Source organism: Channa argus, chromosome 4 (genome assembly GCF_033026475.1).
Source record: "Channa argus isolate prfri chromosome 4, Channa argus male v1.0, whole genome shotgun sequence".
Classification (NCBI taxonomy): domain Eukaryota; kingdom Metazoa; phylum Chordata; class Actinopteri; order Anabantiformes; family Channidae; genus Channa; species Channa argus.
Genome location: NC_090200.1, coordinates 487,551 through 509,697, shown reverse-complemented (window position 1 = coordinate 509,697; position 22,147 = coordinate 487,551). Strand labels below are relative to the sequence as shown.

Here is a 22,147-nt window from a genome sequence, read left to right as displayed (position 1 = left end):
ATCTTTGGCATGATGTCACAGTAATGAACACAAATGATCTGATGCTTCTGTTCACATTACGCTCTGTAACTATCGAGTTACAATCCTGCTAATGATACTTTGAAACGTGCATTAATCTTTGAGCTGAGTCTGATTATTTGCGCACAACAAACTAAATTCCCATTTGAACACTAATGTGCACAAATTCAGTCTGTGAACACAGACACAGAACAGTGCTGTTTGAACTATTTCTCTTTGCAATGAGCTTCATTTGAGAAACATAAAGAAAGAAACACGTGGTTTAATGCAGACTGCTTCATCTGCTCCTGTGGATCTTCATCCTCTCACACACATGGATCTGTTCTGTGACTGATCTCAGATCTGATGATGTGAATCTCTGATGAGCTGAGACTCACACTGAAGTGAAAGGACACAGTAACATCAGTGTGTCCTGTTTTCTCTGCAGAAGTCTGTCTCATTGGGACAAAGTGATGAGACTAAACAGAGAAGCAGGATCTGCTCTGTAGCTTTGTGCTTTCACAGTCAAACACTGAACGAGCAGAAAAATCTGTTGTGAGTCATAATCACTGAAACACTGAGTAGTTTCTAAAAATGAGGCTCTTGCTTTGTAAAACTAAACTTGGGTCATGAAGTTCAGACACACAGGAACTTTCAGTTTTTTGGAAACATTTCTGTCACTGAGCATTTCACGTTATTTTTCCTGATTTTAAACTTTCCAAATGAATCTGTATTAATTTAGACAATATAAAGCACTGATGTTCACAACTTTACACTTAAACTCCCTTTGTTTAAATAAAAACATTTGACCTAAGTTGAGCTTTGCCGCAGTTTTTTTCCTACTCCTAAAATAAGACAAAAAGTGATTGACCCTGAACTCATGGGATAAGCCAAAAGGACAAAAAAAAAATTGCTGTTTGTTCTAATGTTTCTCTCTGGTGGACTTCAGCAAGAACTACAACAGACCTACAGTCAATACACAAAAAAATATGCATAAATAGGCATAAATTAGGTATTTACAAATTTTACACATAACAGATTAAGTTGTATACATAAAAACAAATCATAGTTTATTTCATCTTAATTACGTATGTAAATGATAATAGATTAATAGTATTTTAGTTGTAGTTTTGGCTGATGTCCACCAGAGGGAGACTTTAGACCAACGGTGATAATTCTACCATGTGTTTATTATTGAGGTCAAAGTGGGAGGTGGAGTCATACTGATGTGTATTATAAGAAGAGGTGGTTCTAATGTTCATTTTGAACTTTGACCTCAATGATAAACACAGTAGGATTAAGTAAGTAGTAAGTAAAGTAGTAAGTAGAGTAAAATGATGAGCTTGTAAAAGTAGAACTCATGTATCATGTCATAATTCATGTACTGCAGTAACAGGGGGTCATAATGTTTGGGGGGGGTGGGGGTGTCCAGCCTCTGAGACAGGAAGCAACAACACCTGTAACAAGAGCATGACATGTTTACATTTATGTAAATCCAAATAAGTGAGGGGGACACACAAACACACGAGAAGGAGACCTCCAGCAGAACCAGGCTCAGGGTGGGCGATCATCTGCCTGGAGCAGTCGGGGTGAGTGGAGAGAGAAAAGCAGGAAGTCAGGGTCCATTGTCTCAGTTTCTGAGGACACTTCAACACGTGGACCAGTCGAGGAACAAAGCGTTCAACAAACTCTGTTCTACTATGATGCAACTTTTATTTTATTGTGAAAACAGGAAAAAGCTTAAACTAAAATGATAATAATACAAATAATAATAATATATAATACATATAATAATAATAAAAAACTGAAAACACTTATTTCAAAAACCTCATTGCATAAAAATATCTGCACCTGAGATGAAGTGAATCATCTCAGAGAAAGAAACATACTGATATTCATTGTAGAACAACTTGATGAGCAGTCAGCAACATGTTGATCCTGTAATAATGGAAGCTTCATCTTTAAAGGACTTGAAGAGGAACAAGTTTACAAGGAATCATTTAGAACTGTTTCTACAAGAAACGGATTTAATCCATGAATCTAAGTGAAAGAGACAAGACATGGAAAGACTGAACCATCTGTCCACCACAGACACTGTTTCTCTGACAGGACCAGACTCTCCACACTACTCTGGACACAGAGACAACCAGGAACCAGGCATCCTGGCTTCAAGTCCAGGATACAGAGGTTCAGTGAATGTGGTGTTGAAGGTGTGGAGGTGGATCAGTTTGTCAGAGGAGACTCTGTAGAAGGACAGAGTCCCAGCAGGACAGTCCACATACACTGCTACTCTGTTAGAGACCGAGGACGAGAAGGAGGAGATGTAGGTATGTTTGCCATTGTGCCTGAAAAAATATTTATGACTATCATCAGGATGATCGCAGATGAGACTCCAAGACTGATTGTTTCCTCCAGAGCAACAGTCTCTACTGTTTCCTTTTCTCCTGACTCCTCTGTAATTCACTGAAACATCAATTGCTCTGCCCCACTCCACCTCCCAATAACAACGACCAGTCAGAACATTACTACACAGAAGATGATGCAAGGGGTCAAATCTGTCTGGATGATCAGGATATGACTGTTCCTCCTCCACATATTTCACCTTCCTGTTGTTGTCAGACAGTTGTAGTTTCCTGTTCACGGTGTTTGTGTCGATTGTGAGTTGACAGAAATCTGATGGAGAGAACAAGACACAAACAGCTGCAGTTATTAATCCATCATCTGTTCATTTCTTGACACTTTGATGATGTGAATGAGTGATGTGACAGTTTGAAGATGGTTGAATGTTGCTGTTTTGTTTCCATCAATCTCATGAAAAACACTTACACTTCCTCAGACCTGGTCTCAGCCATCGTTCTCCACCAGGCTCCACCCTGAAAGGAGGAGGTGGGTCAGAGCAGCACGTTCTCTGTCATCATGCACACATGGACATTACATGGCTCTCAGACACACACTGTTTGATTCTTCTGTTCTAATGGAGGCTGGTATGTAGGGATGGACATTCAGCAAAGACTAAAGGAACTGGAGCAGAGTCCATGAGGAGCAGCTTTACAGACACTTCAAGAAATGTTTGTAAAGACCTTTCTATTTCTATTATCTTTTGTGCGTTTAATTCAATCAAATTGTTGTAAATGAATCACAAAAAAATAAATCATTGTTGAGCATATTTGAGGAAAGAATATTGCTTTGCATGTTAAGATTTCAGCAATAACTGACAAATCTGTTATTCTACTGATCAGTTATTCCAGAAATTCAAGTGTGATACTGATGCATAGCAGCTCCCCCATCAGTGTGTTTAAAGTGTTCGCTTTTAGTGCCAATATGTAGAAAAGTGCTATATAAGTGCAGACCATTTACCATATTTGTTTGATCTAGATTTTCTTTGTAAACTGTTTGATCTAAAATCCTAACCAGGGACAGGGGTTTGAAAATGGGCCCAAAGCATGGATTGCTTAGTTGTTACAGTGTTTAGTTGTGTCTAAAATAAATAAATTCAAAAATAGCGTTAAATCTGTTAATGATTAAATCTCATAGATGTGCAGCACTTTAGGTATCACTGATAAGTCTGAAACGAGCAACTAACGACAAGAGATTCTGGTGCATCTCACAGAGAAAAGAAGAAGAGGTTTAGGACAAAATTACAATTTATTAAATTAATTAAACATTAATTAAAACATCCATACTTGAGAGTTTTAACTCCAGCAGACAGCAACTTCACTCCTGAGTCTCCTGGATGATTGTAGCTCAGGTCCAGTTCTCTCAGATGGGAGGCGTTGGAGCTCAGAGCTGAGGCCACAGAAGCACAACCTTTCTCTGTGATCAGACAACCTGACAGTCTGCAAACACACAAAACAAATCAGGAACCATCTGTGAATATTTGGTGTGTTTAAGTTCATTTCAGTCAAGGTTTATGTACTTGATGTAGAAATGTTCTCTACATAGTCCAACACAGGTTAGATTTATATCTGTGTAATTCTTATTCATCATCGGTTTTAAAGTTTAATGAATCCTGACCTGAGATTCCCCAGCTGACAGTCTGGACTCTTCAGTCCATCAGAGAGTAATTTCACTCCTGAATCCTGCAGGTTGTTGTTACTCAGGTCCAGTTCTCTCAGACTAGAGGACTGGGAGATGAGAACTGAGGACAGAGCTTCACAGCTTCTCTCTGAGAGGTTACAGTCAGTCAGCCTGGAGAGGAAACACAGGTAACAAAGATCTTTGTGTTTTCAACAACTCAGTTTTAGATCTAAATGTTAAATCTGGGCTAAATATTACAGTTTTATATCTTTATGTTTGAAGCCTGAAATGTGGCAAAAGGTCGCAAAGTTCAAGGGGGCCGAATACTTTCGCAAGGCACTGTACAAACACAAATATGCTCAGTTAAACTAAATAATCACCTCTGTATGTAAATGATATACAGTGAGGTTTGTTTAAATGTGGTTTTCTAGAATCTTGTGTCAGGACTGTCTACAATCCTTTTTGGAAATACAGCAGTTTAATACAATTAACAACTAATAGACAAAAAGTAATCAAATAACAACACAAAAACTAATCATGGCTGAGTTTCTCTGTATTATCAGACTTAATGTTAATTTTCTCAACTCATTGAGGACAAACAGTAACTGGATCTGACCTGAGAGTCTCCAGTTGACAGTGTGGACTCTTCAGTCCATCAGAGAGTAATTTCACTCCTGAATCCTGCAGGTTGTTGTTACTCAGGTCCAGTTCTCTCAGACTAGAGGACTTGGAGCTGAGAACTGAGGACAGAGCTTCACAGCTTGTTTCTGAGAGGTTACAGCCACTCAGGCTAGAGAGGAAAAAAGGGAAATAAATTGTAATATTTGTATTATAATGACACAGAAAGCAAACAAATTCTCACTGTACTCAAAAACATTTTAGATAAACATGGTAAATCTGGATTGAATAACAAAAATGTGCTTAGTTACACCAAACAATTCTCTCTCTATATATATGGTAACCTATGAGGTTTAGCTAAATTTATATTATATAAAATAATATATGTCATTGAACTAACACAACATTAAATAAAAGCAAATCATGGCTGAGCTTCTTTGTGGTCCTGAGACTTAATGATAACTAATTTGGGACAACAGTAACTGGATCGGACCTGAGAGTCTCCAGTTGACAGTGTGGACTCTTCAGTCCATCAGAGAGTAATTTCACTCCTGAATCCTGCAGGTTGTTGTTACTCAGGTCCAGTTCTCTCAGACTAGAGGACTGGGAGCTGAGAACTGAGGACAGAGCTTCACAGCTTCTCTCTGAGAGGTTACAGCCACTCAGACTGAAGAGGAAATATAAATGAGAAAAATATGTCATGAAAAACATGTCATGTTATTTATTCTTACTGTCTCTTTTGTAAAATAATTCCAACTATCTGTTTACTTACAGAAGTTTCTTAGAAGCTTTTAACACAGGCAGCAGCCTCAGAAGAGCCTCTTCTGAACCACAATATTCCTTCAGGTTAAACATGTCCAGATCTTTTCCTGATGACAGCAAGATGAAACCCAGAGCTGACCACTGAGCAGGAGACAATTCATCCCTAGAGAGACTTCCTGATCTCAGGTACTGTTGGATCTCCTCCACTAGAGAACAATCATTCAGTTCATTCAGACAGTGGAACAGGTTGATGCTTTTCTCTGCAGACAGATTATCACTGATCTTCTTCTTGATGTAATGCACTGTGTCCTGATTTGTTTTTGATCGACCTCTGGACTGTCTAAGAAGACCTTTTAGCAGAGTCTGATTGTTCTGCAGTGAAAGACCTAGAAGAAAACGAAGGAACAAATCCAAGTGTCCATTTGGACTCTGTAAGACCTTGTCCACAGCACTCTGATAGAACAATTTGGACCTTTTGTCAAAAGTTAATTGTTCAGTCAGCAGATTGATTCCGGAGTTGATGAATGTCAGATGGACATGAAGAGCAGCCAGAAACTCCTGAACACTCAGATGGACGAAGCAGAACACCTTGTCCTGGTACAGTCCTCTCTCCTCTTTAAAGATCTGTGTAAACACTCCTGAGTACACTGAGGCTGCTCTGATATCAATGCCACACTCTGTCAGGTCTGATTCATAGAAGATCAGGTTTCCTTTCTGCAGCTGCTCAAAAGCCAGTTTTCCCAGAGACTCAATCATCTTCCTGTTCTCTGGACTCCAGTGTGGATCTGTCTCAGCACCTCCATCATACTTGATGTTCTTCAGTCTGGTCTGAACCAAGAGGAAGTGGATGTACATCTCAGTCAGGGTCTTGGGCAGCTCTGCTCCATCACTGGTTTTCAACACATCCTCCAGAACTGTAGCAGTGATCCAGCAGAAGACTGGGATGTGGCACATGATGTGGAGGCTTCGTGATATCTTGATGTGGGAGATGATGCTGGTTTGCTCCTCATCTCTGAATCTCTTCCTGAAGTACTCCTCCTTCTGTGGGTCAGTGAACCCTCTGACCTCTGTCACCATGTCAACACACTCAGGAGGGATCTGATTGGCTGCTGCAGGTCGTGTGGTGATCCAGAGGCGAGCAGAGGGAAGCAGATTCCCTCTAATGAGGTTTGTCAGCAGCACATCCACTGAAGTGGACTCTGTGACATCAGTTAGGATCTCATTGTTGTGGAAGTCTAGAGGAAGTCGACACTCATCCAGACCGTCAAAGATGAACACAACCTGGAACTCTTCAAACCTGCAGATTCCTTTGGTTTCAGGAAAGAGGAGATGAACAAGTTCCACCAAGCTGAACTTTTTCTCTTTCAGCACATTCAGCTCTCTGAAAGTCAATGGAAATGTGAACTGTATGTCCTGGTTGGCTTTTTCCTCAGCCCAGTCCAGAGTGAACTTTTGTGTTAAGACTGTTTTCCCAATGCCAGCCACTCCCTTTGTCATCACTGTTCTGATTGATCCATCTCTTCCAGGTGAGGCTTTAAAGATGTCTTCATGTCTGATTGTTGTTTCTGGTCTGACTAGTTTCCTGGATGCTGTTTCAATCTGTCTGACCTCATGTTCATCATTGACCTCTCTAGTCCCTCCCTCTGTGATGTAGAGCTCTGTGTAGATCTGATTCAGAACGACTGGGTTTCCTGCTTTAGTGATGCCTTCAAACACAAACTGGAACTTCTGCTTCATGTGAGACTTGAGTTTATGTTTGGAATGTGCTGCAGGAATTGAATGTGTGGGTAAAAACACAACAAAACAATTGCCATCAATAAAGAACAATAAAAATCAATTCAGCTTCCCTAAAGAATTATACAAACCCAATTCAAAAAAGTTGGGAAGATGTGTAATGCAATGATTTGTAAATCTCATTAACCCATATTTTATTTACAATAAAACATAAACATCTTATCAGATGTTGAAACTGCGAAATTTCCCAAAAGAATTTTAAATTTTGATTCATCTGACCACAGAACAGTTTTCCATTTTGCCTCAGACCATTTTTAATGAGCTTGGACCCAGAGAACATGGTGGTGTTTCTGGATCGTGTTCACATATTGCTTCTTCTTTGCATGATCCAGCTTTAACTTACATTTGTGGATTAAACAGCGAACTGTGATTTCTGTGACAGACAGTGATTTCTGGAAGTGTTCTTGAGCCCATGCAGTGATGTCCAGTAGAGAATCAGTCCTGTTTTTAATGCAGTGCTGCTTTTTTGTGATGCATTGTTGCCATCAAATCCAAAATGAGCTCAGTTTGAACATCTGATATGTTGTTTATGCTCTATTGTCAATAACATATGGGTTGATGAGATTTGAAAATCATATCATTCTGTTTTTTCAATCTGCTGTTATGGAATTGGGGTTGTATTATTATTTTCCCCCGAGTCGAGACATTATCCTATTACTCCACCATGTTAAATCTCTATAGAAATCCTCTTACTGCTGTGCAGAGAGTCAGCCACGTTCTTTTACACATACCCATAATCACAACAGTAAGTGACGCTGTAAGTTATTTGCTTTGTGTGCAAGGTTCACATCAAGAGACATAATGTGTGAGCAAGTGTGTAATCTGCACTCAGATTCTGGGATGACCAACTGCGGAAGAGGGTGTTTGACGAAGCTGTTTATTGATCACATTTTTTCTTTTATCAAATGTTGAAAGGCCATATCCCTAAATGCGTAGACCAGTATTTGTACTGCAAGTCTTCACAAATAAAATTTTAATTACTGAAACAAAAAAACTGTTGTAAAGATGGTTCTAGACACAAAGGACTGAGTCCCCAGTAATTATGGAGTTATTATTTTAAGTCAATTTTAGAGCATGATTTAATGAATTTATGTTCAGATTTTGTAATGCTGAATCCCAAAACCCTTTCTTTGTACTCAAATCCCATAAGCCTGAGCTTAAGGTACAGAGAAATATCTAATCAACTGTTTTATTAGCTTAGCAATGAGCATCTGCCATACACTGATATTTGATTATTCGCTGACTACTAGTTTTGAACCTTCATAACCCAAAACATTGTTCTCAGGTGTCCCTATGAAGTACATACAATATTTTTTTCCTTCTACATAATAATGCTTTTATATATATTTTTTTCCCTCTTTCCTTTGAAAAAACTAAATGTTCAATTTCTCCATCATGTAAAATCTGAATAGAAATCCTCTTACCTCTCTGCAGACAGTCAGCCAGCTTCTCCTGCTTCATTCTCCTCAGGAAGTTCACTGTGATCTTCAGAAATGACTCTCTGCTGCTCCTCCTCTGCTCTTCATCCTCACCATCCAACAACTCCTCATCCCCCTTCTGACTCTCTAAGCATTCTGGGTAATCTGGACTCTTCTGGATCTTCTTCAGCTCATTCTTCACAAAAGTGACAATGTTGTCCTCCAGCAGCTGGAACAGAAAACTATATGAATGACACAATCCAAGTAAAACCATGGAGTCAAACATCAGACCCATGTTGGACAGACTGACAACCCAGTGGTCTAAAAAGTGCAGCATGGACATTATTGTGGACACAACAGATGGAAAAGTAGTAGTTGTACATGTACAGACCATAAATATGGAGTCCAGGTGTGTTTGATGCTGCTGGGCAGACTGACCACTGGGAACCTCTGAGCTCTGCTGGTCCTCTCTGTGGAGGAACCAGGAAGAATGAGCTCACATTATGTCTGACCACACAGAGACACACACGGTCCTTTGAGCTTAACAGTTGGTTACATCTTAAACTAAAATCCCACTGCCTGTATTTTTGTTCACCTTCACCAACCTTCAGTTTACTGTGGTGATTTAACAGTTTGGCTGGTCTGTAATCGACTGTTATCGAGGAAGGCTTCCCAGGTGGTAGTCCCTAGAACTATGTGCCTAGAACTATATGGATTAAAATCACTTTGCCTACCATCGTCCATCTATCACCTTAAAATACTCAGCTGGAGCCAGCGTTCACTGGCTGAACAGCAGGGTATACTCTTGAAAATCTGAAGAAAACCTTATACAGAGGTCTGCAGTTAAAAACTGGTTGTACTGGTGAGGTTTTAGATATGAGAACACAAAAGAGCAAAAACACTTATTAAAACTCCTCTGGAAAACTAACTATGCAACATCAATATTTATTGCTTCACCTTTTTACAGGAGAAGGTTCTTGTCCTTTAAAATCAATGTAGCGTTCAGCTGACCAGTCACTCTTGAAGGAGACACAGCTGGGCTCAGGTCCAGGTCCAGCAGAGTCTGGTCCTCCGCAGATTCTGGTAGGCAGACAAGAAGACCAACACATTAGCCACACAGCTTCTCACAGTGAATTATTTCAGTCCGTTTATTACTGGTTCATTTTTTTAGACAAACTATGATGAAAACAAAGACCAACGCTAAACAGGAAACCTGCCCTGTTAGGTTGGAGAGGAAACCCAGCTGGGTTTAAAAACCACAGTGAAAAATGGGTTTTAATGTTGGCATTGGCACATCACAGCCCTGATGTGGAGGGTAAACGGTTCCATAGTTTAGGAGCCATTACAGAAAAGGCACGGTTCCTTTTAAGCTTTAGTCTGGACCTCAGGACAACCAGCAGCATCTGGTCAAAAGACCTGAGTGCCCTGGAAGGTGTGTGAGGATGTAGACGTTCCAAGAGGCAGGAGGGTTTTGACCCTTTCAGTGATTTAAAAACCAACAGTAAAACCTTATTTCTGTAGTGAACTGGAAGCCAGAGGAGAAACTGTAGCATGATTTTAAACCAGCTGCAGATACTGTGGTGATTAACAGTTTGTCTGGTTATCGACGCCTAAAAACGTCCAGCAAGGTAATTTTGGTAGCGTTGTGTATTGTTTCCACTTTGATTCTATTTTCACAACATAACCTCTATGTTGACCTATTGTTCTCCACATTCCAGCAGACAAAACCATGAGCACCTCTTGGTCCCTTTCTGTGCAGTTCTTTTGGGTTATATGAGCTCAACTAAGTAACTACAGGACTGTGTGATAGTACATGTGCAATTTTAGTCTGAATTTAAAAAAGAAAATGAAATGTGTTACTGACTGCAAACTGTGAAACCAGCAGCATGAAGTCCATCCTGCCCAGAGTGGATTACAGCAAAAACAGCAGACAACCAAAGTACAATACATACAACAGATATAAAATACCAGGTTTTTGAGATGTACAGAAAATCAGACCAAGATAAATCCCTTCAGAAATGTTCCCACCTTTATGTGACCTATAATCAGTGAAATTCAACTAAATAACAATAATAATAATAATAATAATAATAATATGTTTAGTTGGAAAACATTAAAAATTAAAAAAGTAAATAATGTGGCTACATATATGTACACACCCTCTTAAAATTAGGGATGTAGCTGTGTTCAGGTACAAGTCAGAACAAGGGTACAAACAAATTCCAAATCATGAGATAAACCATGAAACACAGTGAAGACAGTCATCAACAAGTGGAGAAAATAGTTTGTTTCAGTTGCTAAAACACTAAACCCCATCTCTCAACCAAATTCTCAGTGGCCTGAATTCATTTACACTGTTCAGGTACTTGCTAAACTCATCTGCTCTTTTTTGCTAAACTTTAAACACATTCTCAGTCACTAAACACATTTCAAACACATTTAAACACTGGCAGCAAAATGTGAACCCAACTCCGCTGTCAACATACACACAGCAACACGTGACTGATGACCAATGAGGCAGGATATAAAAGTCTGTTCAGACTGCACAGGTGGCACATGTGAGTTCATCAAGGAGAGAAACATATAGAGAGGCAGAGGAGGAAGAGTTGGTGTGAGAGGTGATTCAAGAGGAGGAGGAAGAAGACCAAGAACAATCATTTCTGGTGAATTTCAGGAAGCTATTGTAGACTGTGTCTGTTTCATGTTATGACATTGAGGGAAGCAGTTTCCTGGCAAAGGAAAATCGTCCCTATGACGTGGATGAAGTCCTCTGGCCAAACCAAACACAAACACATAATGATGCAGAAAGAATCTCAGTCACAGTGATTGTGCAGTAATGTACTTTTCTTTGCTTGTTTTCTTAGCAAAGTGATAAATGCATTTTTCTCAATTAAACATTTCCTGTTACTGTGACTACATCCCCTGGAGGCTGTGTCCTAGATTATTTTATGTAGCATCTAACAAACGTCTGTGTTGAATATTTTTACTTGATCTGAACACACAGTTTGGTTTTGAAGTGATAGTTTGGTTTTCATAGAAAAGTCTGGGGTTTTTGAATTTTGGGATTTTTGTTGAAGGTTCTGAGAAAATGGCTGGAGGTTTCAAGAAATGTGTTGTAGCAACTGAGAAAAAAAACAAAAAACAAAAACAAAACACAAGTGTAAATGAGCTGCGGGAATTTCATGCCATGTCATGTACTACATAATGCAACCGCAAGGGGGCACAAGCCAGTGTCTTCTTGTGCCAGTCCCAAGTCTGGATAAATGCAGAGGGTTGTGGCAGGAAGGGCATCCGACGTAAAACACATGCCAAATCAAACATGCGAATCATGACAATGACTTCCATACTGGATCGGTCGGGGCCCGGGTTAACAACGACCGCTACTGGTGCTGTTAACCTACAGGGTACCGGTGGAAACTGGACTACTGTTGGTCAAAGACGAAGAAGAAGAGGAAGGTGTGTTCGTAGGCAGAGAGAGAAGAGGAAAGCTAAGAATGTAGGACTGACAGTAGGGACTTTGAATGTTGGTACTATGACAGGGAAGGCTAGAGAGTTGATCGACATGATTCAGAGAAGGAAGGTGGACATACTGTGTGTTCAGGAGACCAGGTGGAAAGGTAGCAAGGCGTAAGAAGTATGTTAGAGTGGTGCAGGACATGTATGAGAGCTGTAAGACCGTGGTGAGGTGTTCTGTAGGCGTGACAGAGGAGTTCAAGGTGGAGGTGGGTCTGCATCAAGGATCGGCTCTGAGCCCCTTCTTGTTTGCTCTGGTGATGGACAGGATGACAGATGGGGTTAGACAAGAATCTCCATGGACTATGATGTTTGCAGATGACATTGTGATTTGTAGTGAGAGCAGAGAGCAGGTGGAGGAAAATCTAGAGAGGTGGAGGTCTGCTCTGGAAAAAAGAGGAATGAAGCTTAGCCGCAGCAAGACAGAATACATGTGTCAATGAGAGGGACCCAGGGGGAACGGTGAGGTTACAGGGAGCAGAGGTGAAGAAAGTGCAGGACTTTAAGTACTTAGGGTCAACGGTTCAGAGCAACGGAGAGTGTGGAAAAGAGGTGAAGAGCCGAGTGCAGGCAGGTTGGAACGGGTGGAGAAAAGTGTCAGGTGTGTTGTGTGATAAAAGAGTATCAGCGAGAATGAAAGGAAAGGTGTTCAAGACGGTGGTGAGACCAGCGATGTTGTTCAGCTTAGAGACAGTGGCACTGAAGAAAAGACAGGAGGCAGAGCTGGAGGTAGCAGAGCTTAAGATGTTGAGGTTCTCTTTGGGAGTGACGAGGATGGACAGAATCAGGAATGAGGACATCAGAGGGACAGCTCATGTTAGATGTTTTGGAGATAAAGTCAGAGAGGCCAGATTGAGGTGGTTCGGACATGTTCAGAGAAGAAATTGTGAATATATCGGTAGAAGGATGCTGAGGTTGGAGCTGCCAGGCAGGAGGTCTAGAGGAAGAGCAAAGAGGAGATTTATGGATGTAGTGAGGGAGGACATGAAGTTAGTTGGTGTGAGTGAAGAGGATGCAGAGGACAGAGTTAGATGGAGGCACATGATTCACTGTGGCGACCCCTGAAAGGGAACAGCCCAAAGGAAAAGAAGAAGACAGGTCGTGTACTACATATGAAAACAATCTCCCATATTCTTCATGTGTGGGCTGTGGGGGCAGAACAGAAGCCTGTCTTTTCAAAGACAACATCCAATTCCTGCTACATTTTGCAAATACCTCCATCAAGTCTAACAAAAGCATGCGGGAAGATATTTTGGAATTTAGGGGGGTTGAACACATCACTCCACAAGGAATTACACAGCAAATTAACATCTAAATATTAGAAACGTACATACCCAAAAGGGAGGATAAATTAAATTGAACATCAGACAAAATAGCAAGTAAACAAAAGAGGGGCACAGATACTAGACAGACAGGATCAAGACTAGACAGAACTAAACTATAACTAGTGACCAGACAGAACCGTAACCAACATTGAGGCACTCTAATAAAAGGGTAAATTAACAGGGACTAATAAACTGAACTCTAAACCGAGGCTGACAGACAAGGATAAAAGATAATCGAACCAACTGTAAAACAGAAGGGAATAAACAATGACCAAGAGAAACCAAACCAAACCCCAGACCAAGAACAGACAGAGTCCAAAAGCAGGGATCAGGCAGAACAGAGAAACAAAAGTACAAACAGGAGAAATCTAGGAGCGTGTAGCATAGTCAGGAACACAATAAAGGAACAAATAACAAACTGATCAAGAACTGAGGGGAAAGCAGGGTTAAAAAGACGGGGAGCAGGTGAAATTAATCAGGACAAACGACGAAGGTAAAGAAACCAAACACACTAAGAACAGGAAGTTGCACTGGGGGAACAACAAAATAGAAGCAAGGGCAGGAAATAAAACTCGTAAAAACAAGGACAAACTAAATGCAGGGACAGGATCGTGACAGGGTGACCTGAAAAGGGCTGTGCACAGGAGATGTGTTCACTGTCTGACAAATTTGAACACTTTTGCAAAGATTCAAAAGGCAAGACATGTAATGCTGATTCCTACTCCAAAAGGCTGAATGCCATCATAAAATCAAAAGGTGCTTCAGCTAATTCAGCTATTAGTTTTAAAGCTTGCATATTTGTCCAACCACGTTATTTTACGTTTTTTTGTTTTTTCACTAAATTTCACAAATTATAGGTTACATTGAAGATTGGAAAAAGTCTGACGTAATCTTGGTCTGATTTTAGTACATCTCAAAAACCTGGCATTTGAACAGAGTTATGTAGACTTTCTATCCACTGTATGTGAACACTTCCACCATCATTATTATTAATAAGAAACCTGTTGATTGTTTCCTCGGTCTCTGGTGGTTCACTCTGGTTTAGAGCTGGGACCTGTTCCACAGAGCAGTTTTTCAAAACTCTGAACTCTAACCTACATATGAAAACACACAGCACCAGCAAAACCTGAGCCTGAGTTGGACAAAATAATAAATACAGTATCACTACTGTATTTTCTTCAGCGCAGTCACAAACTTTATTTAAGTGCTGGATACATTAACTTATTAAACCTATTTTTCAGCTGTAACTTGATTGAGGCAAAGTGCTGATGACAGCAGAAAGTCAACCATATTACACAAAGTTAATAAAAAACCTCTAAGTGTAAACTCCTACTCTGAATGATGATGATTATGGTGATTTGCAAATGAAAAAGTGTCCAGTTAAAAGTAAGTGCAAGTTTTTGATTCCTGTTTTACATTAATAATGAATAATGTTTTACTGTGTAAGAAATTTTAATGCAAGTGTAAACTATCTTTACTCCAGTTTTTCAACATAGGTGATACTGAGAGCTGCACAGTGGTGGAGTATTTAGCACTTCCAACTCAAAGCTAGAAGGTCACAGGTTTGAATCCCCTGCAGCCTCTCTGTGTAGAGTTTGCATGTTCTCCCCATGGTTATGTGGGTTTCCTCTGGTTTCCTTCAACCATCCAAACACATGCATGTTAGGTTCATTAGTGACTCTAAATTCCCTGTAGGGTTGAAGGTTTGTCTATCTGTGCACGTCTCTCTGTGTTGGTCCTGAGACAGACTGTAGACATGTCTAGGTAGGACCTGACCTCTCACAAAATGACAGCTGGGACAGACTTCAGTTCCCCATGACCCTGAACAGGACAGGTGGTTACAGATAACAGATGGGTGGATGGATGATACTGATCATTACTGAAATCCTCATTTCATTTCATTAATGAGGAAACACATTACACACACGTCCTGCTAAAAACCCATGATGATGATCAGCTTCAGTTACTGATTTTTAACTGAATGAAAGAATGTGAGTCTGACACTGACATGACGGGATCCTCTAGAATGACGATTGTGAGGGAAATTTCAAAATCTAGGTAACACTGTTTCACTGTTTTCACACTTCTCACAGACCCACTATCAAACCTGCTTACACCAGTGCCCCCTCCTCTTTTGCTCCCCAGCAAGACATCATGTCTTCATGTCATCAACTATAAAACTACCTACACCTGAACATTTGCTTCCCAGAAGGGAGCCCACGGGAACCAGCACAAATCATCAATCTCGAGGACTTAAAAGACAATGAAGACAAAAGGACAAAGTAACATGAACTTGTTAATTAAGACTCCTGACCACATTGTATGAAGGTTGATTTGCATTGACTCATCCCTGTTCTTTGTGTGAACCCAGCTGTTGAGTTGTATGTATAAAAGGCTGAACAACCTACACATCTGGGTCAATCAGATTCCCCCACTCTAGAGTGTAGCTCTGTTCTGCTCTGCATGTTTCTCTATTTTGCTGATTAAATTCACCTTTATCATTCACTTGTAAGTTGCCTTACAGTTTTTGCCACGACAACGATGTATCACTCTGTTGGATCTTCTGGAACTACAGAAACACAGTGTGGCAGATTGGAGCATATTCCCTTACAATCTTTGAGTACAGACACCAGCTACAGAGACACCTTAACCAACAAGTTCTTCACAGAATATTCATCAGTGAAGCTGGAACCACATTTGTTATTTGAAGAAGTCAAATTTCAGCAGTTTACAGCTGGCTCATGTTCATAGTGTTTTAAAATTTTAGAATTAATTCTGGATGATAAAAGCTGGTGTCACAGTTGGAATATGTGTAACTGCAATTTGCCTGAAGGGAAAGTTTAATTGGATATTACAAAAGTCTGCAGGCTTACCACAAATCCATATAGCAATACTACTGGTTCTTACTGGCAGTGCAAAGGCAAATGGAGTAAAAGCTCCTGAAGATGAACAGTACTGAGGAAGGCTTCCCAGGTGGTAGTCCCTAGAACTAGGTGCCTAGAACTATATGGATTAAAAGCACTTTATATGAAAATCACTTTGCCTACCATCGTCCATCTATCACCTTAAAACACTCAGCTGGAGCCAGCGTTCACTGGCTGAACAGCAGGGTATATTCTTGAAAATCTGAAGAAAACCTTATACAGAGGTCTGCAGTTAAAAACTGGTTGTACTGGTGAGGTTTTAGATATGAGAACACAAAAGAGCAGAAACACTTATTAAAACTCCTCTGGAAAACTAACTATGCAACATCAATATTTATTGCTTCACCTTTTTACAGGAGAAGGTTCTTGTCCTTTAAAATCAATGTAGCGTTCAGCTGACCAGTCACTCTTGAAGGAGACACAGCTGGGCTCAGGTCCAGGTCCAGCAGAGTCTGGTCCTCCACAGATTCTGGTAGGCAGACAAGAAGACCAACACATTAGCCACACATTAAATATCCAGTGAATTATTTCACAGTGAATTGTTTCAGTCCGTTTATTACCGGTTCATTTTTTTAGACAAACTATGATTAAAACATAGACCAACGTTTTGACCCTTTCAGTGATTTAAAAACCAACAGTAAAACCTTAATCCTGTAGTGAACTGGAAGCCAGTGGAGAAACTGTACCATGATTTTAAACCAGCTGCAGATGAGACAGAGAAGACTGGCTGATTCCTGTCACCATCCTTTAATTTTGTAGCCTCTCTTTCCCACTTCCTGTTCTCATAGTTCATCAACTCTCATTAGTTTCTCCTGTCCCCCTGTCTACTTAAAGCTAGATTGTCTCTCTGTGCTCCCTATGCTCCCAGACATTGGACTTTCTTGTTTGGACTTCTGCCTGACTTCTGTTTTTGGTCTGAGGTTTGGTTACGCATTTCTCCCTGTCGGTCGGCCTCTGTTTTAACATTTTTTCTGAGTAAGTCTTCTTTTCTCTGTCACATAAGAGACACATCACTTGTGTCTCAGAGCCTGGTTGTTGTCCACCTTTCTGTCTGCACTTGTCTTCTCCTCACTGACTACACTTTTTATTTTGTGCCTGCATTAACTTAAGTCCATTTCCACACTGCTTCATCCTCTTCTACCATCTCAGCATCTTCATCTTGTCTTTCACATACACATTTCATCACGTTTTGAAGCAGTGTGAGGTTCCATGTGGTTCCTGTCCACCTGATCATTTACAGTGCCGTTAAAACCACCTTCTAAGTAATAGAATTCTTCAGGCCCACAGCGACTTAAAACCTCACTGAGTTTGTTTAAAAACTGAACTGACCTGTAGTGGGAGCATATACAGTCTTCCTTTGATAATCTCAAATTCATAAGAATTAGGTAAGAAGTTTCGGGATAAGAAGACAGCCACCCCTCCACTGGTTCTACTTAGTTGACTTAAGATGACTTCTCCATCCCAGTCTCTTTTCCAGTCTGCCTCATTTAGACTATCAGAGTGTGTTTCCTGAACAGGTGTCACACTGACACCTTTAAGTTTAAGCAGCTAAAAAAGACATGCCGTCTTCTTCACATCCCTGCCTTCGTTCAAATTTAAAGAGCAGACCCTGAAATCACTGGTGGTACAGGATGTAAGGAAAGACAGAAGACACAATAACTGTCCAAACCTGTTTGTGAGTCATCATTATGCTGTTTGAGCTTTAGGACTAACTTCTTGAGTCTATAGATTTGTTGGTCAGTGAAACCTACTTTCTGTCTATTGCTCATCTGTGTTCTGGCAGAAACAAGAAAAACCTCTTATCAACCTCTTATCTTATCAAAGTAAACCTTAAACCTCTAATTCTTTTAGATTTTTGATAATTGCAGAAATAGCATGTGTTGAACTCCATAACTCTCCTCCTGCTGTGTTTGTCCTGAAAGCTAAGTCAGAGAGAGAAACCTGTGTCTTCTGCCATCAAGTCCTTATCGCTGTCAAAAACAGCATCTGCTGTATTCATTACTGCAGTCTGTCCAGCTTCCACTTCATCAGTCTTATTCTTTTCATTCTGATCCACAGCAGCTTCATTCTGCCTACGTATCTCAGCTTTATTTTTCTCAGTCTGTTTTGTCTCTACTGTCTCATTGTCCTGTTCAGACTCTGTGAGACTCCTTTATCCGGCTCACTCGCACTCTTATCATTTAACGAGAGTTATTCGGGACAAGCTGGAACTAAGTGTCCCTCCCTCCCACAGCCGAAGCACTTCAACCTTCAAGAGCTGACAAAGACGACACACTCATCACATCACTGATAAACTGAGGCAAATTGGAGACTGTGATTCTTGTAGCAGGTGAACTTAAAGGTGATACAGACACGAACGTGTCCTTCACGACTATGCTGCTCTCAGTCACTGTTCGCTTTACCCACAATAACCACAGCACTGTTCATTTACAGTCTTCTGTGAATGTGACAGACTGGAATCTGTGACCACTGCTGAAAACAGTCTTTACTGGGACTTGTCCAGTCTTTGTAGGTTTTAGTCAGAAATCATGTTTAGTCGAGCCTAATTTCCACAGACCGCTGTTTAAATCTGCCTAAAAGTCCCTGTAAACCTTTTACCCGTATGTTTGGATCCTGTTGTCAATATTGGTTTTCTGGTTTTACTTTGTCCCCTCTCTGCAGCGGGAAGAAGAAAACCAATAAGATAACGGAATAAGTTACATGTAAGAACATGCTGAGTCTACATGACAACTGTTTGTCCAGTAAATTGCTGTTGTCAGCCTGGTGAGGACAGTTTGTCCAGCCATTGTCCCTCTGCTTTGCTGACCGGCAGACACACAGACTGTGCTTCTGAGGACATAGACACTGTACAGGTCAGACTTGATGTGGATTTAATGGAAGGAGCAAAACGAATCCTGCTTACTACAGTAACGAGCCAGTGGTCCACTCTCTAACCGAAGTCCTTGCAGTACTCTGTGCTCTTGCAGTATTTGTATTCTAGTGACCTGGGACAAACTCTGCACCATCTGAAGATGAGGCTTTGCTACTGCGAGGGCTTGTGGCTGATGCTCATCTGGACTATCCATCGTTCTTAAAAAAAACTCTCGCCTCTCTAACAAAGACAACGTGCGATGAAAATGAAACTAGCAACAAAAACCACCATATATGTCGTGTTGCATTAGCTGATGACAACTAGAGCTTAATCAAGTAGACCAGGCTATGAGCCAAGTACCAGGAAAACTTCTTACCTTAAAGGAGAAGGTTCTTGCCCTTTAATCAATAAAGCGTTCGGTTGACCAGTCACTCATAAAGGACACAAAGCTGGGTTTGACTCCAGGTCTCCAAGACCAACAAAGAGGGAAATTCTGAAATCTACATATTTCATCATTTACTCCTGATAAACATTTATCTCTAATGCAAACCCGATGAGGATCCTGTCTGTAAAGTTAGCTGGGTTAAAGTCTGGGCCAAGGTAGTTGACCACAACAAGTTTTTATGTAAAAGCCTTTTCAGTCAGTCTAAATTCTTACCTCCCAGATGACTCTCCGACATCGTGACAATGACTCGTTAACTCGTCGAACTTCATGATGACACAGGTGGACTGGACAGGCGGCTGCAGTCCGAACAGTTCACATGAACAGTGAAATGTGACAGGCCTGTAAAGTGTTTTAAAAAGAGAATTTAACAAAAACAATTAAAACTCAGAGTAAAAATACTACTACTACTACTTCTTCTACTGAAGTCCCGAGTTAGGATTTTTACTTAAAATTACATAATAATAGTACATGGAAAAACAAATGTAATATCCTGACATTCAAATATCAGATGTATTTGAGAAGCAAAACATTGTCAAATTTGGGTGTAGAACAATTTTTCTGAATTGGAGTATAAATATTTTAAGGACCTGGATATTTTCCGTTTCAAATATAATACTAACACACTTTTATATATATTTTTAAACTTTGTAAGCTAATAACCGAGGAGCTGCACCTATGATCACGTCCACATGTGCATTAAACCCCAGCAATAAACCAAGAGCTGAGACAACCCACAACAGACGAGCATCACTTCAACAAAAAGACCAGTGGAACAATCACAGAGAGAGAATCATATAAAAGGTCACATGGTTACTGTCAGCAGCACACGTCACACCACTGTTCAGATCTTTGCACTGGCTTCATCAGGTGCACAGAGATCCTTGTTCCTACACCACACAGCAAAACTCTTCTCTCTTTCTATCATTCTGTTCTCTAAATCAATTGTCTCCCCATTATTTGACACTCATGTCTCACGACACTGAAACATTTCTTCTCATGACACTTTTCGTCTCCCTGACTGAGAGATTTGCTTTTTTCCTCCTGTCAGTCACTGTGGAGAAAATCCTCTGACAACTGTACAAAGAGAAAATCAGGTCTGACCAGAGTTTTGTTCTATATGTTTCCTGCTGTGGTCAAACACAAACTGATCAAAAAGAAATAAAACTCATCAAATCACTGAAGAAACAGGACAAACTGAAAGTTAGCAGTGCTGAAGTTTCAAATTAAAAATACTCTATTACAGTCCTGATTACTGCTGCTATAAAAGTACAGGAGTATCAGTAAAATTTGATTTCAAATATCAAAAGTTAAAGTAAAAGTCATGTTTAATTTTATAGTAAGTTTTATTGGAATCCAAGTTATTTTGTGAAAATTATTAAACCATAAAACTGGATCATGTTTATATTTGTTGTTACAATAATACAAAACTATTTGTTGTTTTCAAACAGACATAAACCATAAAGAAGAAAGTGAGGAAGTGAGTCTCAGTTTGTGGCGCAGTTATTCAGAGACAAAATGGCGTAAATAGCAGCTCCGTTAGTTGTTGTTCGTCAGATTGTGAGTTAGTTTAACAGGTGAACGGCAAATTTGTGGTGTTTCTAGTGGAACAACTAACCACAGGAACACAGGGTCATTACAAAGGAAATCTCTGAATAATCTCACTTACTTTACCTTTACATGGAGGAGAAAACCTACAGAGCGACGATCAGAGGAATTGAAACAGGAAACTGATGGGAGGGGTTCTTCAGGGGCGAAACTTTGGAAAATAGGAAGTGACGTTTGTCACATGCTGTCGACAAACTTTCAAAGTTGGAAGGAAACATCACAGTATGAGGAGAAATCAACACACAGCAGCAGCGGCGGCGTGATAAGAAGTATAGACAAATGTTCTCCATCCAAAATAATGTCCACGAGGAACAGAAGAGGAAACAGAAAGGAGGATGTGGTAATGAGCAGACTACAAATAGGACACATTAATCTAAATAGTACTCAGAGAGACAGAGGACATGGTGAGTGACTGTAGAAGACGAGGACTGTTAAGTGTCGGGCTAAACGACATATTGGAGCCAAATAACCAATGTAGAGGATGTTATTCATTTTTCAATAGAAAAGACCTGCTCTCTAGAAGAGAAGAATATAGAAGATGTAGGGAGAGAGAAACCAGAAGATGGCAGCAATGCAACAGATGGGATGCTGGCTGCCAGAAAACCCCAAAGAAGAAGAAGAAGAAGTTGTTGAAAGGATAGAAACGTAGTAAGAAGCAGAAATGTAGCAGAAAAAATCCTCTGCAGTGGGAGAACATCTGTGTTGGAGTCAGAAAACAGCAGCTTGCCATATGTGGACAGAAAACTGATGCTGAAAAAAAAAAGCTGTAAAAAGATACACATAAAAAAACAAAACAAAAAAACTAAGATAAAAATGCCTGAAATGTCCACCAGAGGGAGATGTTGGACCAGACAACAGCATCTGACTCATTAAACTCG

General features: G+C 40.2%; 1 protein-coding gene across 5 annotated transcripts; it reads right to left on the bottom strand.

Annotated features, from left to right (window-relative positions):
• Positions 1–1,690: 1,690 nt before the first annotated feature.
• LOC137125473 (NLR family CARD domain-containing protein 3-like) lies at positions 1,691–21,414 on the bottom strand. Of its 5 annotated transcripts, none has more exons than XM_067500978.1 (13): positions 21,336–21,414; positions 19,878–20,003; positions 16,715–16,837; positions 9,564–9,686; positions 8,998–9,076; positions 8,613–8,835; positions 5,405–7,160; positions 5,126–5,299; positions 4,631–4,804; positions 4,012–4,185; positions 3,681–3,833; positions 2,824–2,870; positions 1,691–2,670 (listed from the first exon to the last, which is right to left on the bottom strand). In XM_067500978.1, the coding sequence occupies exons 2-13, from the start codon at positions 19,931–19,933 to the stop codon at positions 2,123–2,125; spliced, it is 3,630 nt and encodes a 1,209-aa protein (XP_067357079.1). In that variant the 5' UTR covers positions 19,934–20,003; positions 21,336–21,414; the 3' UTR covers positions 1,691–2,122. The 5 variants fall into 5 exon arrangements, with proteins under 5 accessions (XP_067357079.1, XP_067357082.1, XP_067357083.1 ...); XM_067500981.1 differs by having other exon boundaries at positions 21,331–21,400; XM_067500982.1 differs by lacking the exons at positions 16,715–16,837; positions 19,878–20,003; positions 21,336–21,414 and adding an exon at positions 10,471–10,617.
• Positions 21,415–22,147: the final 733 nt, after the last annotated feature.

Excerpts from the sequence above, each read along its gene's own strand:
- LOC137125473 (XM_067500978.1), bottom strand. The coding sequence starts at position 19,933 with ATGAAGTTCGACGAGTTAACGAGTCATTGTCACGATGTCGGAGAGTCA. Across the intron at positions 7,161-8,612 it reads GGCTGACTGTCTGCAGAGAG|CACATTCCAAACATAAACTC; the intron begins GTAAGAGGATTT and ends CAATTCCTGCAG. Across the intron at positions 3,834-4,011 it reads TGTCAGCTGGGGAATCTCAG|ACTGTCAGGTTGTCTGATCA; the intron begins GTCAGGATTCAT and ends GTGTGTTTGCAG.